The following is an 11,699-nucleotide window of genomic DNA, read 5'->3' on the forward strand; positions in this document are numbered from 1 at the left end:
GAGTACTTTTGTACTCAGGGTTCTTTAACCCTTGTTGTAGGTGAGTCTCATGAGCAGGTCTGCTTTGGACCGTGCTGCATGACCGTTTTTCAAATCGAAGATGACAAGTAAATGTGTGGTCCTTGGGCAGGATATTTTCTTTGTGTGCCATGTTTTATGTTACTAAAGATACTCCACTACTATGGTTTGTAATAATAATCGTACTTAGTTTGTAAGGTTTGAAACAACTGTTTTGTAACTAAGTTATTGTAAGACTTCCGCTATTTTGCTCTGATGTAAATTAATGAATAAACTGTTGTAATACTGCAATGACTCTGTAATGGATCATGCTTAGAAAAATTGTGGATGATTCGGGGTTCCTAAGGACACCCGACAGGCTTCTTAAGTTACCGGGAACATGTGTATAGTCATTAGAAGTCAATGGACAATGATAGATACATGTGGGCCCTATAATTTAGGAGGTTCTACCACACTCCGTGCTGAGTACGAGCAGATCATGTTCCGCAATGGGGAGTCCATCAAGGACTTTGCCCTGTGCCTCTCCAACATCATGCAGAGGCTGGTGATCCTCGACGACCTAGAGCCAGAGCCAAAGGTGGTGGCCAAGTACCTCCGCGTCGCTCGACCAAGGTACAAGCAACTCCTAATTTCCATCGAGACCCTCCTCGACATCGACACAATCTCAGTTGAGGAGGTCACTGGGCGGCTCAAGGCAGCGACCGACAATGAACCGTCGCTGGCCCAGGACGTCGCTGGTAAACTACTGCTCATGGAGGAGCAGTGGCTTGAGTACTACAAGAAGCAGGACAAGGACAACGGCCACGATGGATCGAGCTTCAGCAGCCGCGGCAAATGTCAGGGAAGAGGTCGCGGTCGTGGCACCAGCAGCCGTAGCGACTCATGGACCGACTCGAACTCAGGCCAAACCATCCCCGACGACGTGTGCAAGGCCTATAGGAAGAAAGGCCATTGGGCCAAGGATTGTCGAAGCAAGAAGGTAGAGCAGGCCCATGTGGCCTAGGATGATGAGCCCACTCTACTCCTAGCAGTTGGCTATGAGCAGGAGGACGGGATTTATCCCCAAATTGAGCCATTGACGCCGGAGACGAGTGCGGCGACCCTGCTGTCGATCCGCCACGACAGCCAGCTCCACTTCACCAAGAGCAAAGTGTTCGCTGCCTTCGACGAATCCGACGACCGGGACCTGAAGCGATGGGTCTTGGACATGGGCACGTCGAACCACATGTCCGAGATGTGGGCGACATTCTCCAGCCTTGACTCCGACGTCACCGGCTCTGTTTGGTTTGAGGATGGCTCCATCGCCCGCATCGAGGGGATCGGCACCATCCTGCTGTCCTATAAGAATGGCGAGCACCGCGCCATCGCCAACGTCTACTACCTGCCCCGCCTCACCACCAACATCATCTCCATCGGCTAGCTCGATGAGATCGGGTACCAAGTGCTGGTAGAAGATAGCGTGATGCGGGTTCGTGACGAGGAGCGGCGTCTCCTTGCCAAGATTCACCACAACCCAGGCTGGCTCTATATGCTCGATGTCGACATCGCATGGCCGGTCTACCTGGCGGCGCAAGGCAACAAGGAAGCCTGGGTGTGGCACGCCCGCTTCGGCCACCTCCACTTCACCGCGCTACGCAAGATGGGTAGGGATGGCCTTGTCTGTGGCCTACCCCTGCACACCCAGGTGGAGCAGGTGTGCGAAGCCTACCTAGCCAGCAAGCACCAGCGGTCCCTGTTCCCACAGCGCGCCCTTGGGCGCTCATCGAAGGTGTTGCAGCTGCTCCACGGCGACCTCTATGGACCTATCACACCGCCGACACCGAGTGGAAATCGATACTTTCTCCTACTCGTCGATGACTGCTCCCGGTACATGTGGCTGTCTTTGCTTCCCTGCAAGAATGCTACACCCGCGGCGTTCAAGCACATCCAGGCAGCCATGGAACGCAAGTCGGGCAAGCTGGTTCGTGCACTCCGCACAGACAGAGGAGGAGAATTCCTGGCGAAAGACTTCGAGCAGTATTGCATCGATCTAGGACTTTGTCATGAGTTGATGGTGCCATACTCCCCTCAACAAAATGGCGTCGTCAAGCGCCGCAACCAGTCCGTGGTCAGGACCGCCCGGAGCATGCTGAAGGCAAAGGGGCTCCTAGGCAAATTCTAGGGCGAGGCGCTCACCACGGCCGTCTATCTGCTCAATCGATCCTCGTCCAAGAGCGTGGGTGGCAAGACCCCCTATGAGCTCTGGACCAGCAGTGTCCCTGGCGTTCAACACCTATGCACGTTCGGCTGCATCGCACACATGAAGGTAACAACGCCAAACTTGAAGAAGCTTGACGACAGGAGCAGGCGCACCATCTTTGTCGGCTATGAACCTAGCTCTAAGGCATATCAGGTGTATGACCCGGTGACTCGGGGCGTGCATGTCAGCCGTGGCCTGGTGTTCGAGGAGGCGGCGTAGTGGCTCTGGACCTAGGGCCAGCGTAGTGAGGTGGACGACTTTGTCATTGAACACCTGCCACTGCCTAGATCGACCACCATGACAACAACATCGAGCATGACTTCATTAGCCAGAGCTGCTGCTACACCTTCGGCCTCGTCGGCATCATCAGTCCACGCTTCACCGGCTCATGGCACAGGGAGCATGACGCCTGGAGCATTGTCAGCCCACGCCTCACCAGTGCAAGGTACTGGGAGCACGACGACGGGAACACCCCCATTGTAGGACGCGGATTCTATGGAGTTCGTGTCGCCGCCAGGTGCCGGCGCGTCGCAGCTGCTAGATGCGGACCACGACAACAACGCCCCACTTCGGTACCACGACATCGACAATGTGCTCGGGCCAGCCACGCCGCCGGGTTTTGCCGCACGGCAGATGGAGGAGCAGCTACTATTGGCAAGCGAGGCCGAGCTGGCATCGTTCAAGGAGGTGCTAGAACATGAGAACTGGTGCCACGCCATGCTCGACGAGTTCACCTCTATTGAGGCGAACGACACTTGGAGGCTCGTTGACCCACCACCAGGGGTTCGTCCAATTGGCCTCAAGTGGGTCTACAAGACGAAGCGGGATGAAGCTAGGCTTGTCACCAAGTTCAAAGCCTGTCTCGTCACCAAGGGGTACGTCCAGTGCCAGGGCATCGACTTCGATGAAGTATTCGCCCTGGTGGCACGCCTGGAGTCTGTGAGGTTGCTGCTGTCGCTCACTGCAAGCGAAGGGTGGGCTGTCCACCATATGGACGTCAAGTCTGCTTTTCTAAATGGTGAGCTCCTAAAGGATGTCTACGTCGAGCAGCCGTCGGGGTTCATGCTAAAGGGCCAAGAAATGAAGGTGCTCCACCTGATCAAGGCCCTCTACGGACTCCATCAAGCCCCACAAGCATGGTACTCCAAGCTCGATGAGTCCCTGATGAAGCTTGGGTTTCGACGGAGCATGTCGGAGCATGCTGTCTACCTCCGTGGTGTGGGCGCACGCCGCCTCATCGTGGGCATCTATGTGGACGATCTAGTTATTATCGGAGGGGATCCATGAGACATAAGCACCTTCAAGGAAGAAATGAAGGCGACATTCAAGATGAGCGACCTCGGGCTTCTACGCTACTACCTCGGGCTGGAGGTGACGCAGATGGGGAGTGGCATCATAGTCTGTCAAAGCGCCTATGCTGCAAAGATTCTAGAAGGCACCAGCTTGACTGGATGCAATCCAAGTCATACCCCCATGGAGTCCAGACTTAAGCTCAGTAAGTCCAGCTCTGCTCCTGTTGTTGATGCCACAAAGTACAGGAGCATTGTGGGTTCCCTCCGTTACCTGGTAAACTCAAGACCAGATCTGGCGTACTCGGTGGGGTACATCAGTTGGTTCATGGAGAACCCGACTACAGAACACATGGCGGTCGTGAAGAGGGTGCTAAGGTACATTGCTGGAACCTTGCACTTCAGCTGTCATTACCATAGGGGGAAGGAGGCACAGCTCACTGGCTACAGCGACAGTGATCTGGCCGGTGATGTTGATACAAGGAAGAGCACCACAGGAGTTCTCTTCTTCCTCGGCTCCAGCATCATCACATGGCAGTCCCAGAAGCAAAAAGTGGTGGCCTTATCTTCCTGCGAAGTAGAATACATCGCAGCCACTACTGCAGCCTGCCAGGGTGTTTGGTTGGCTCGACTTCTTGCTGAGTTCAAAGGTGAGAAGAGCAGGTCCATCACACTGAAGATCGACAGCGAGTCTGCAATTCAGCTGAGTAAGAACCTAGTTTTCCATGACCATAGTAAGCATTAGATGTGAGGTACCATTATATACGGGAATGTGTCGAGGAGAACAGGGTGAAGCTTGAGTCCGTTGGGATAGTTGAAGAGCTTGTAGACATTCTAACGAAGGCGTTGGGGCGAGAAAGGTTCTGTGAACTGCGCTCCAAAATTGGCGTCATTGATGTACAAACCATGAACAAGACTTAGGAGGAGATTTGTTAGTAACTCTTGTTCATAGGATTCACTTAGTTCAGTTAGTTGCTTTGTCATTCAGTTAGTTCAGTTAGCAGCGCATGAGCTCCAGGTTGTGGCAGCCGTGCGCATAGGAGGCCATGGGCCGAGAATAGCTCCTCCACGATGCCTGGGATACGGACGTGAGCGCACTTGCGGGCGTGGGGATGGAAACGCAACAAAGCCGCAAGGAGCAGCGGCACGATCCTGATCTCTGTTGTATTTCCTTCCAATAAAAGGTGAAGAAGAAAAATAGAAAAGCTGCAGGTTGTGCGCAGCACCATAAACTCTGAGTCCAAGTGATCGTGTGTGTGTGTGTTGTGTTGAGTTCTTCACAGAGCTCTCGTCCTCGCCGCCGCCGTACATCGCCGTGGTCAGGACTGACAATCCGGCTCGATGTCGCCACTATCCCGGTAGAGGCACGCCACCATGGCACACGAAGACAGGCGTGCGAGCTTTTCTTCCATGGCGCTTGTCGAAGTTGTGACCGTTGACGTCTCTGCAGGGCGTGACGCCGGGTCCCCAAGCCCCACCACCGCTGGGGGGGGGGGGTAGAAGTTGTAGTGCGGAGTGTAGATCCTTTCCTTCTATAGTCCCGAGCTCCATGGCCGAGGCGACCACAGCGCAAGCACCGAACTGGCTCCCTACAGGTCGCTGTGAAATGCCCTCCAGCTAGGCAACGGACGCATTTACCTCTCAAGCTTGCAGGGATAGAGGCCGAGCGGCTCCATGGAGCAATGGTTGTTGGACGACTTGAAGGCGTTGGTGTCTTGAATTTCGGGCGACGCCACCAGTGGCTTGGCAACACCGTCGACCAACCTTCTTCATCTGCAGCAGACGGCGATGTAGACAAATCGAAGCTGCTTCTCTTGCTGATGGAGCCATTGACTCCATGCTAGCTCACTGGCGGTGTCTCTGGAGGGAGCAGCATCACTGCTAGTAGCTGGGGGGAAATTGAGCGTGTCCCGCCTCCCACAGCGTCGGGCTAGCCTTGGCCACCGAGGAGGACTTGAGGCAAGATTTGGTAGGCGGTGGGTGGGAGGAGGGGCAATGGCTGGTGGAGTGCGCGGGGGGAGCCAAGAAGAAACGTACCCTTCTGGTGCCGCTCGGGGCGTCGCGGGGAGGGTCCCAGGGCGGCGACGGGTCCGTGGAGAGCGCGAGCAAACCGACGATGATCGACCTGTTGCGGGGGCACAGGTCCTGGCTCGCCGGAGGGTCATCCATGCGCAGCGTCCGCCGCGCGGGGGGGGGGGGGGGGGGGGGGGGACGGAGGTGTGGCGAGGGTGGTACGAGTGTGGTCACCGGCGAGCGGCGGGGGAGGGGAGAGGGGTGGCCGACGGCTACGAATTTGGGCGCAGAGATCCCGGCCGCCGTAGGGGCGGCGCGGGGTCGCGGAGGTGGGTGGGGTGGGCAACGGTCCGCTCCGACTGTGTGCCAATAGCCAATCTCTTATTCAGTTCTATATTTATGCTGCCTTAGTTTCTTTGTTACTGATCTCATCTCAAATAATACAAGAGCATCTGCAAAGTCCCCTGTTTAGATCCCACCCAAAATCCAAAGTTTCCCAAGATTCCTCGTCACATCGAATTTTGCGGCACATGCATGGAGCATTAAATATAGGTAAAAAGAATAACTAATTGCACAGTTTGTCCGTAATTGGCGAGACGAATCTTTTAAGTCTAAATAGTCCATAATTGGATAATTTTTGCTAAATAAAAACAAAAATGTTACCGTGTCTATTTTCCAAACCAGAAGGGATCTAAACACCCCTTACATATCCTTTGCTCTACTTTGTGAATACGACAAGAACCACCGCTGATATTCTTTTTTTTCGCGAGCGGGTCAACCCGTTAGGATAAGAACCACCGCTGATATTCATATTCTATCTAAGCTTTGGACTTTCGCTGGAATACTGACGAGCTTCTTTTGTTGCTGAAAACTGGATCATCAGGGAACCAAAGTTGAGTGGAGTTCCTTGTTCTAGTTTTCATTACTATCTGCAACGCTCATGATATCAGCAATTATGTGTTATGTTCTGCCTTTGGACTTGTTTGCTGTAAAAATGACTGCATTTGTTGCCAGAAAGATGATTTGTTTGGGTTTTGTTTTGTGGAACGCTGCTGGAGTTATAACTTTGTTGCCACTTTTTTTTAGTTTTTTTTTTTCATATATTTCACACTGTCTTGTATGTTTTGGAATCCTTCGGCACATTAGTGATTATAACTTGGGAACTTAGTTTGGAAAGCTTTATTTTATTTTTTGGTGATAATTTGGCACTAGGTTGGTGTATAAGAAATGTACAACCCATGTATAATTAAGTTTGATTGATAGTTCCTATAATGGTTGCTCAATAGCACAAATTGTTGAAAAAGAAAAAGTTCCAGCCTCTGCAGCACAAATGGTTTGTAATAAGCAATTACAGACTTACAGTTTTATACAGCAGGTTTTTAAACAAACTTATCTTAATAAATCTTCACAACCATGAGGAACCGTTCTGTTTCTTAGACCATGTCTGAGGTGGGCTAAAGTTTATAATATTTGTTTGGAGCTTTACCTCTCAGGTTTAGAGCTCTAAAGTTTAGAGGAGTAAATCACCCGTAGACAAGTAGAAAGTATAATACGAATGTAAGTGACTGAGTTAATGGTACAATGTGGTCTCACGGCAGCCTCTTGATCATAGACTAAGATAAGATCTTTTAGAGTTTTCGTTGACTAAAGCTTAGGTTATTATATACAAGCTCTGTTTGGTTCAGATGTAGCCACGATGTGTGAGAGTTTAAACATTTTTTATTCCATAAAGTATATAAACCGTTGCTTGGGATGCACTTGTTTGCCCTCATTTTTGCTAACCTGAAACCTGAAGTGCCGCGGGCACTGCTTCCGATCCCAGTGCTAAAGCAGGTTGGAATTACTTTTTGGATTTTCTCTTTTGGCAATAGCAATTGCTCTAGTATCGATGCTGTTGTACAGCTGTTTGCGAGGAGGACGAAATCCATGCGTGCACGCAGGTTGATCCATGCACGTTCGGTGAAGCACACTACTATATAGATGGCTGAATGGACTGCACGGCTCGACTCCGCCCAGGCCCATTGAGGCACGGCCTAATAAAGGACACGCTGACATGCCCCGATAAGCAAAGGACACAGTTAACACGCGACGGGTCGCTCTTCGCGACCTGTCTCCTTCCTTCGCGCAAAGCTCGCTCCCTCTTCTTCCTCTCCTCCGGCGTTGTCCTCACCCTCCCCATGCCGCCCCCCCCCCCCCCGGCTTCCACGACCCGTGGCCGGCGGCTCCCGCTGCCTCACTGCGCCGCCCACATCCCGCCCTCACCCCTCAACCCCGCCCTCTTCCTTGTCCTTGCCCCACTGCTGCCCACTACCCCGCCGCGGTAGGGTCTCGCCGGAGCTCCATGACCGTAGAACTCCGGTGAGACCCTACTGCTCGCTGTGACCTCCTTATTCTCCTTCCCCCTCTTGCGGGAGCTCCGCCATGGCCATGGGCACCCCCACCCCGACTTGGCTTGGCGGCCTCCACCGCCCTCCCGTCGTCCCCATCGCATGGCTGGTCTGCCTCCACCTGAACCCCCCTTCTAAGCCTGCCGGAGATGGGAAAGAAGAGAGTGAGAGTCGGCAAGCTCGTTGTCTCTGACCCTCACCCTCCTCGCCGGAACCCTAGGCACCTTCTTCTTTCTCTCTAGCGCGGGCGCAATGGAGCGGGGCATGCCGTCATGTACTTGCGTATCCCATAAGCAAATTGTGTCGTGTCACACCTGTCCATAGGTTGGCATGACCCCCACATCATCTTTGTCCCGAGTGTCCTAAAGGCCTGGTGAGCCAGTTGAGCTCAAGTTGCATCTCCGCCGCATCTATCGCGTTGGCTAGGCCGCTGAGAGGATCAAGGGAGGAAAGAGAGGAAGAACGGAAGGTGGCTAAGACAAGAAGCTCATGGTGGGTGCTCGTCTACTCGAAGAAGAAGGCGATGCAGTCTATAGGAGCAGCAGAGGCCAAGGGAGGTAATGGTGGAGGAGGAGGCACGTGGGAGGATAGGAGGTGATGCGGGAACTAGGGTTTAGAGTGTCGGCGATTATATGCTATAAGTTAACGGACTATATCGGACCAATTAGTAATTGGCCCCGACCAGGCTAGCAACTCATGCCGGAGTACCGGTCTAGGCACACCCGTCAAGCCGGGATGGCACGGGCACCACACTCGTGCCTGGGCTGGACCAAAAAACGCCTGTCAATTCACCGTGTCCATGGGTCTTGGGCCTCATGGCCATCAGTAGCACACTCTAGTTCATTTTACCTCTATATTATACATGTTAAATCTCAATGCACATGTGATAATTAATTAAATTAAAGATCGTGGTTTTAATACACGTAATCTAGAAAATGACTTGAGAGAATATATTACATCCTGAGGCATAGGGATGAAAGTGAATTAACAAGCGAACCCGTATGTAAGCTATTTTTATTGGGCAATGCTAAGGTACATCCTTTACCTCCAAAGAGGTAATATCTCAAATAAATCTGAGCCGTTGATTTTTAGATTTTTTAAATCAATTAATTAACCTAAGAAAAGGAAAAAAAAAGAAAATATCTTCAAATCCCCTCATGCACGGGACAGACAGAAGCGGCGGCCGCCCGCGCGGCCCTTCCTTGTTGATTGCGGAGCCTTCCTTTCAGTATATGACATATATAAAAAATATCAACATGTATACAACAGGTATCACGATTTATTCAGTAATTAAAAGTTACGTTACGTATATAAAAAATATCAATAGTTAACACATTAATTGAGACGTGAACTTTAGCGATCTAAAACATGTTATATGTTGACACGTTACAAATCGAGTGTGTATATTATTCATAGCATGAGAGGGCCTTTACCTGTCACGTATATTGAAGTTTCATGTATGCACGTAAATTTTCGTGCACGTTGGGCACATACACACATCAATTTCACGTCTCTTTGAGAACATACGTGTAGTACGAGTTACGTGAATAAAAAATATGTAGTTTATGTTAATTGAATTATGCTATTTCTAAGGTTGCAAAAAATAAAAAGATCTAATGGATCATGTATGCATCAATTAGATCTAAAATGATCTTTATCTCTAAAACTTTTCCTGATTTATCATACTTTTCAAAATTAAAATTAAATATATATATATTTCATATATTACCTCCTAGTTGATTGTGACCGTCCGATCGAAATAAATGAACGGCTCACAGTCATTTGGTTGTACGGCAGCAAAGCCCATTTTTAATTAAAAACTGTAACTGAAATTTATCTAGACCCACTATATGTGGCGCAAAATGAATTTACAAGCCCACATTAGGGGGAAATTGAGATTCTTGACTCATCATCCAAAAAAAAGTAAAGATTGGAGAATTTCCAGAATCCAAGCAACTCAGTATCTTGGCTTGCAGGGGCGGGCCTTTTGGTTTGTCCACCGTGACCCTACCAAGGACCCCCGATTAGCTTTGACCATTGACATTTTCTTGATTCCAGTCGTCCCATCACTAATTCACCATGATGTTCTCACCTTCATATCTCCAAAACAATGACTGCACAAGAGAAAAGAGAGAGAAAGAGAGTTTCATCTTCAGACACAGAATTGTGACATCAATTGCCCGTGATGGATGAGTAGCAGCAATAATGAACTTACATTCAGAATCTGTTCTGTCCCACCTGCAGCTCTCTTCCCTCTCCTCCTCCTCCTCCTCGTCCTCTCGGCAACCACGACGGCGACCACCTCGCCTCTTCCCTTTGGTCCCATCTTCCAAGAAATATTTCCTCGACGTCGCCGATCCGTTGCCCGACCTGGCATTCATCTTCTTCCCAATCACCGTTCGGAAGAACTGCAAAGATAGTCCACCAGAGGGCATTGATTAGAGACACTAGCTAGACATGGTTGCATGAAGAAGCTAGCTTCGTTGTGTTGTGTCTGCCGATCATTCGCACACGTATGCATACCTTCTCCATTCTTGACTCTACTGGGTCCTTCAAGCCCCGAGGCGGCGCCGTCGAGAAGCCGCCATTGCAGGCGAACACCTTCTTGAGCAGGAACTTGAACGACCTCTGCTTGATGCTGCCGCCGCCGCTGCCGCTGTCGAGCAGGTCCCTGGCCCTGGTCAGTATGATCTTGGTGTCCGGCGACAGGTCTCCTTCTCCTTCGTGGCCGTCGCACTCGCCGTGCTTCGTCGTCGTCTGGACCCTCCTGTCCACCTCCAGGCAGGACGGGCAGTTGAGGAACCTGTCCAGCGGCGGTCTGTCCTCGCCGGCCCCGGCCCCGGAGCCACGGGAGCTCGACTTGGACTTGGCGCGCCGCAGGAGCATGGCCAGCGCGTCCTGGAGCTTCTTCACCTCCTCCACGGTGAACTCCGGCAGGTCCTGCTCCTGCTCCTGCGCTGCCGCCAGTGGAGGCTCCTCGTTGCCGAGCGTGCCGATGGAGAGGAGGCCAGCCTGAGGCCATGGCTCAGCGTCGAGACGCTTCTCTGATTCCTGAATGATCGTCTGTTGTCTCTCTTGGGCTCCAGCGCCTGGCTCAAGTTCAGGAAATGCACGCACGTTTAGCACGGCAATGACTCCACTCCAGTGCTGATCAGTGATCACACAATGCAAGCTGCAAGTGCAAGTGCACTGCAATGAGAGAGTTAAGTTACCTCTATATGAACTGGTGGCGGTTGCGCCATCGAAGATTCTGTTCTCCGTCTTCCCATGGAATCTGCTCTGCATCCAGTTGATGATCTGCAACCAACCATGCAACAACCAAGAAAAATACAGAACTGTAAGAATTTTCGTTCGTACGATTATATTGGTGATGAGTCATGAGCCAGTTCTTATTGAATTTCCCTATAATAATGCAAGTGAAGTTTGCTTACCCCCATTGTTGTCTGGTTCCAAGAATCTGTGAGCTTAGATTCACCTCCAACCACCTTGAGCAGAGAATGCAGTGGGGCGGGAAGCCACTGGGCTATGGCGTTTATAGGACTTAGATTCAGGGGTTGTCTGGTTGGTCCCAGAGAGAGGCCCTTTTGAGTATGTTCTCAGCACGCCAATCGGGAGCTAGATAGTGAGAGCTCTGAGTGAGCGAGCGAGTGAGCTAGTTTGGTCCCCTGCCTAGGGGAGGATTAAGCTTAAATAGCTGGAGATTAGCATGCCATCGCTAGCCGTACTTCATGTATACAATTGGCAATTAGTGTG

At 51.3% G+C, this 11,699-nt stretch overlaps 3 protein-coding genes across 3 annotated transcripts; 2 read left to right on the top strand and 1 right to left on the bottom strand.

The window, feature by feature from the left end:
* Positions 1-397: 397 nt before the first annotated feature.
* Positions 398-1,438, top strand: LOC136464192 (uncharacterized). The gene is made up of 2 exons (XM_066463155.1): positions 398-997; positions 1,064-1,438. The coding sequence occupies exons 1-2, from the start codon at positions 398-400 to the stop codon at positions 1,436-1,438; spliced, it is 975 nt and encodes a 324-aa protein (XP_066319252.1).
* A 2,130-nt stretch (positions 1,439-3,568) lies between these two features.
* LOC136464210 (secreted RxLR effector protein 161-like) lies at positions 3,569-4,291 on the top strand. The gene has a single exon (XM_066463173.1). The coding sequence runs from the start codon at positions 3,569-3,571 to the stop codon at positions 4,289-4,291; it is 723 nt and encodes a 240-aa protein (XP_066319270.1).
* A 5,749-nt stretch (positions 4,292-10,040) lies between these two features.
* LOC136464218 (protein NEGATIVE GRAVITROPIC RESPONSE OF ROOTS-like) lies at positions 10,041-11,383 on the bottom strand. Its single transcript, XM_066463181.1, has 5 exons — positions 11,378-11,383; positions 11,159-11,243; positions 10,470-11,035; positions 10,162-10,354; positions 10,041-10,060 (listed from the first exon to the last, which is right to left on the bottom strand). The coding sequence occupies exons 1-5, from the start codon at positions 11,381-11,383 to the stop codon at positions 10,041-10,043; spliced, it is 870 nt and encodes a 289-aa protein (XP_066319278.1).
* Between the last annotated feature and the right edge of the window lie 316 nt (positions 11,384-11,699).

The sequence above is a fragment of the Miscanthus floridulus genome, chromosome 1, assembly GCF_019320115.1.
Source record: "Miscanthus floridulus cultivar M001 chromosome 1, ASM1932011v1, whole genome shotgun sequence".
In the NCBI taxonomy this organism is placed as follows: domain Eukaryota; kingdom Viridiplantae; phylum Streptophyta; class Magnoliopsida; order Poales; family Poaceae; genus Miscanthus; species Miscanthus floridulus.

Excerpts from the sequence above, each read along its gene's own strand:
- LOC136464218 (XM_066463181.1), bottom strand. Across the intron at positions 11,036-11,158 it reads CGCCACCAGTTCATATAGAG|GCGCTGGAGCCCAAGAGAGA; the intron begins GTAACTTAACTC and ends AACTTGAGCCAG. Across the intron at positions 10,061-10,161 it reads GGACAGAACAGATTCTGAAT|TCATTGTTTTGGAGATATGA; the intron begins GTAAGTTCATTA and ends TCTCTTGTGCAG.
- LOC136464210 (XM_066463173.1), top strand. The coding sequence starts at position 3,569 with ATGAAGGCGACATTCAAGATGAGCGACCTCGGGCTTCTACGCTACTAC.
- LOC136464192 (XM_066463155.1), top strand. The coding sequence starts at position 398 with ATGTGTATAGTCATTAGAAGTCAATGGACAATGATAGATACATGTGGG. Across the intron at positions 998-1,063 it reads AGGATTGTCGAAGCAAGAAG|GAGGACGGGATTTATCCCCA; the intron begins GTAGAGCAGGCC and ends GGCTATGAGCAG.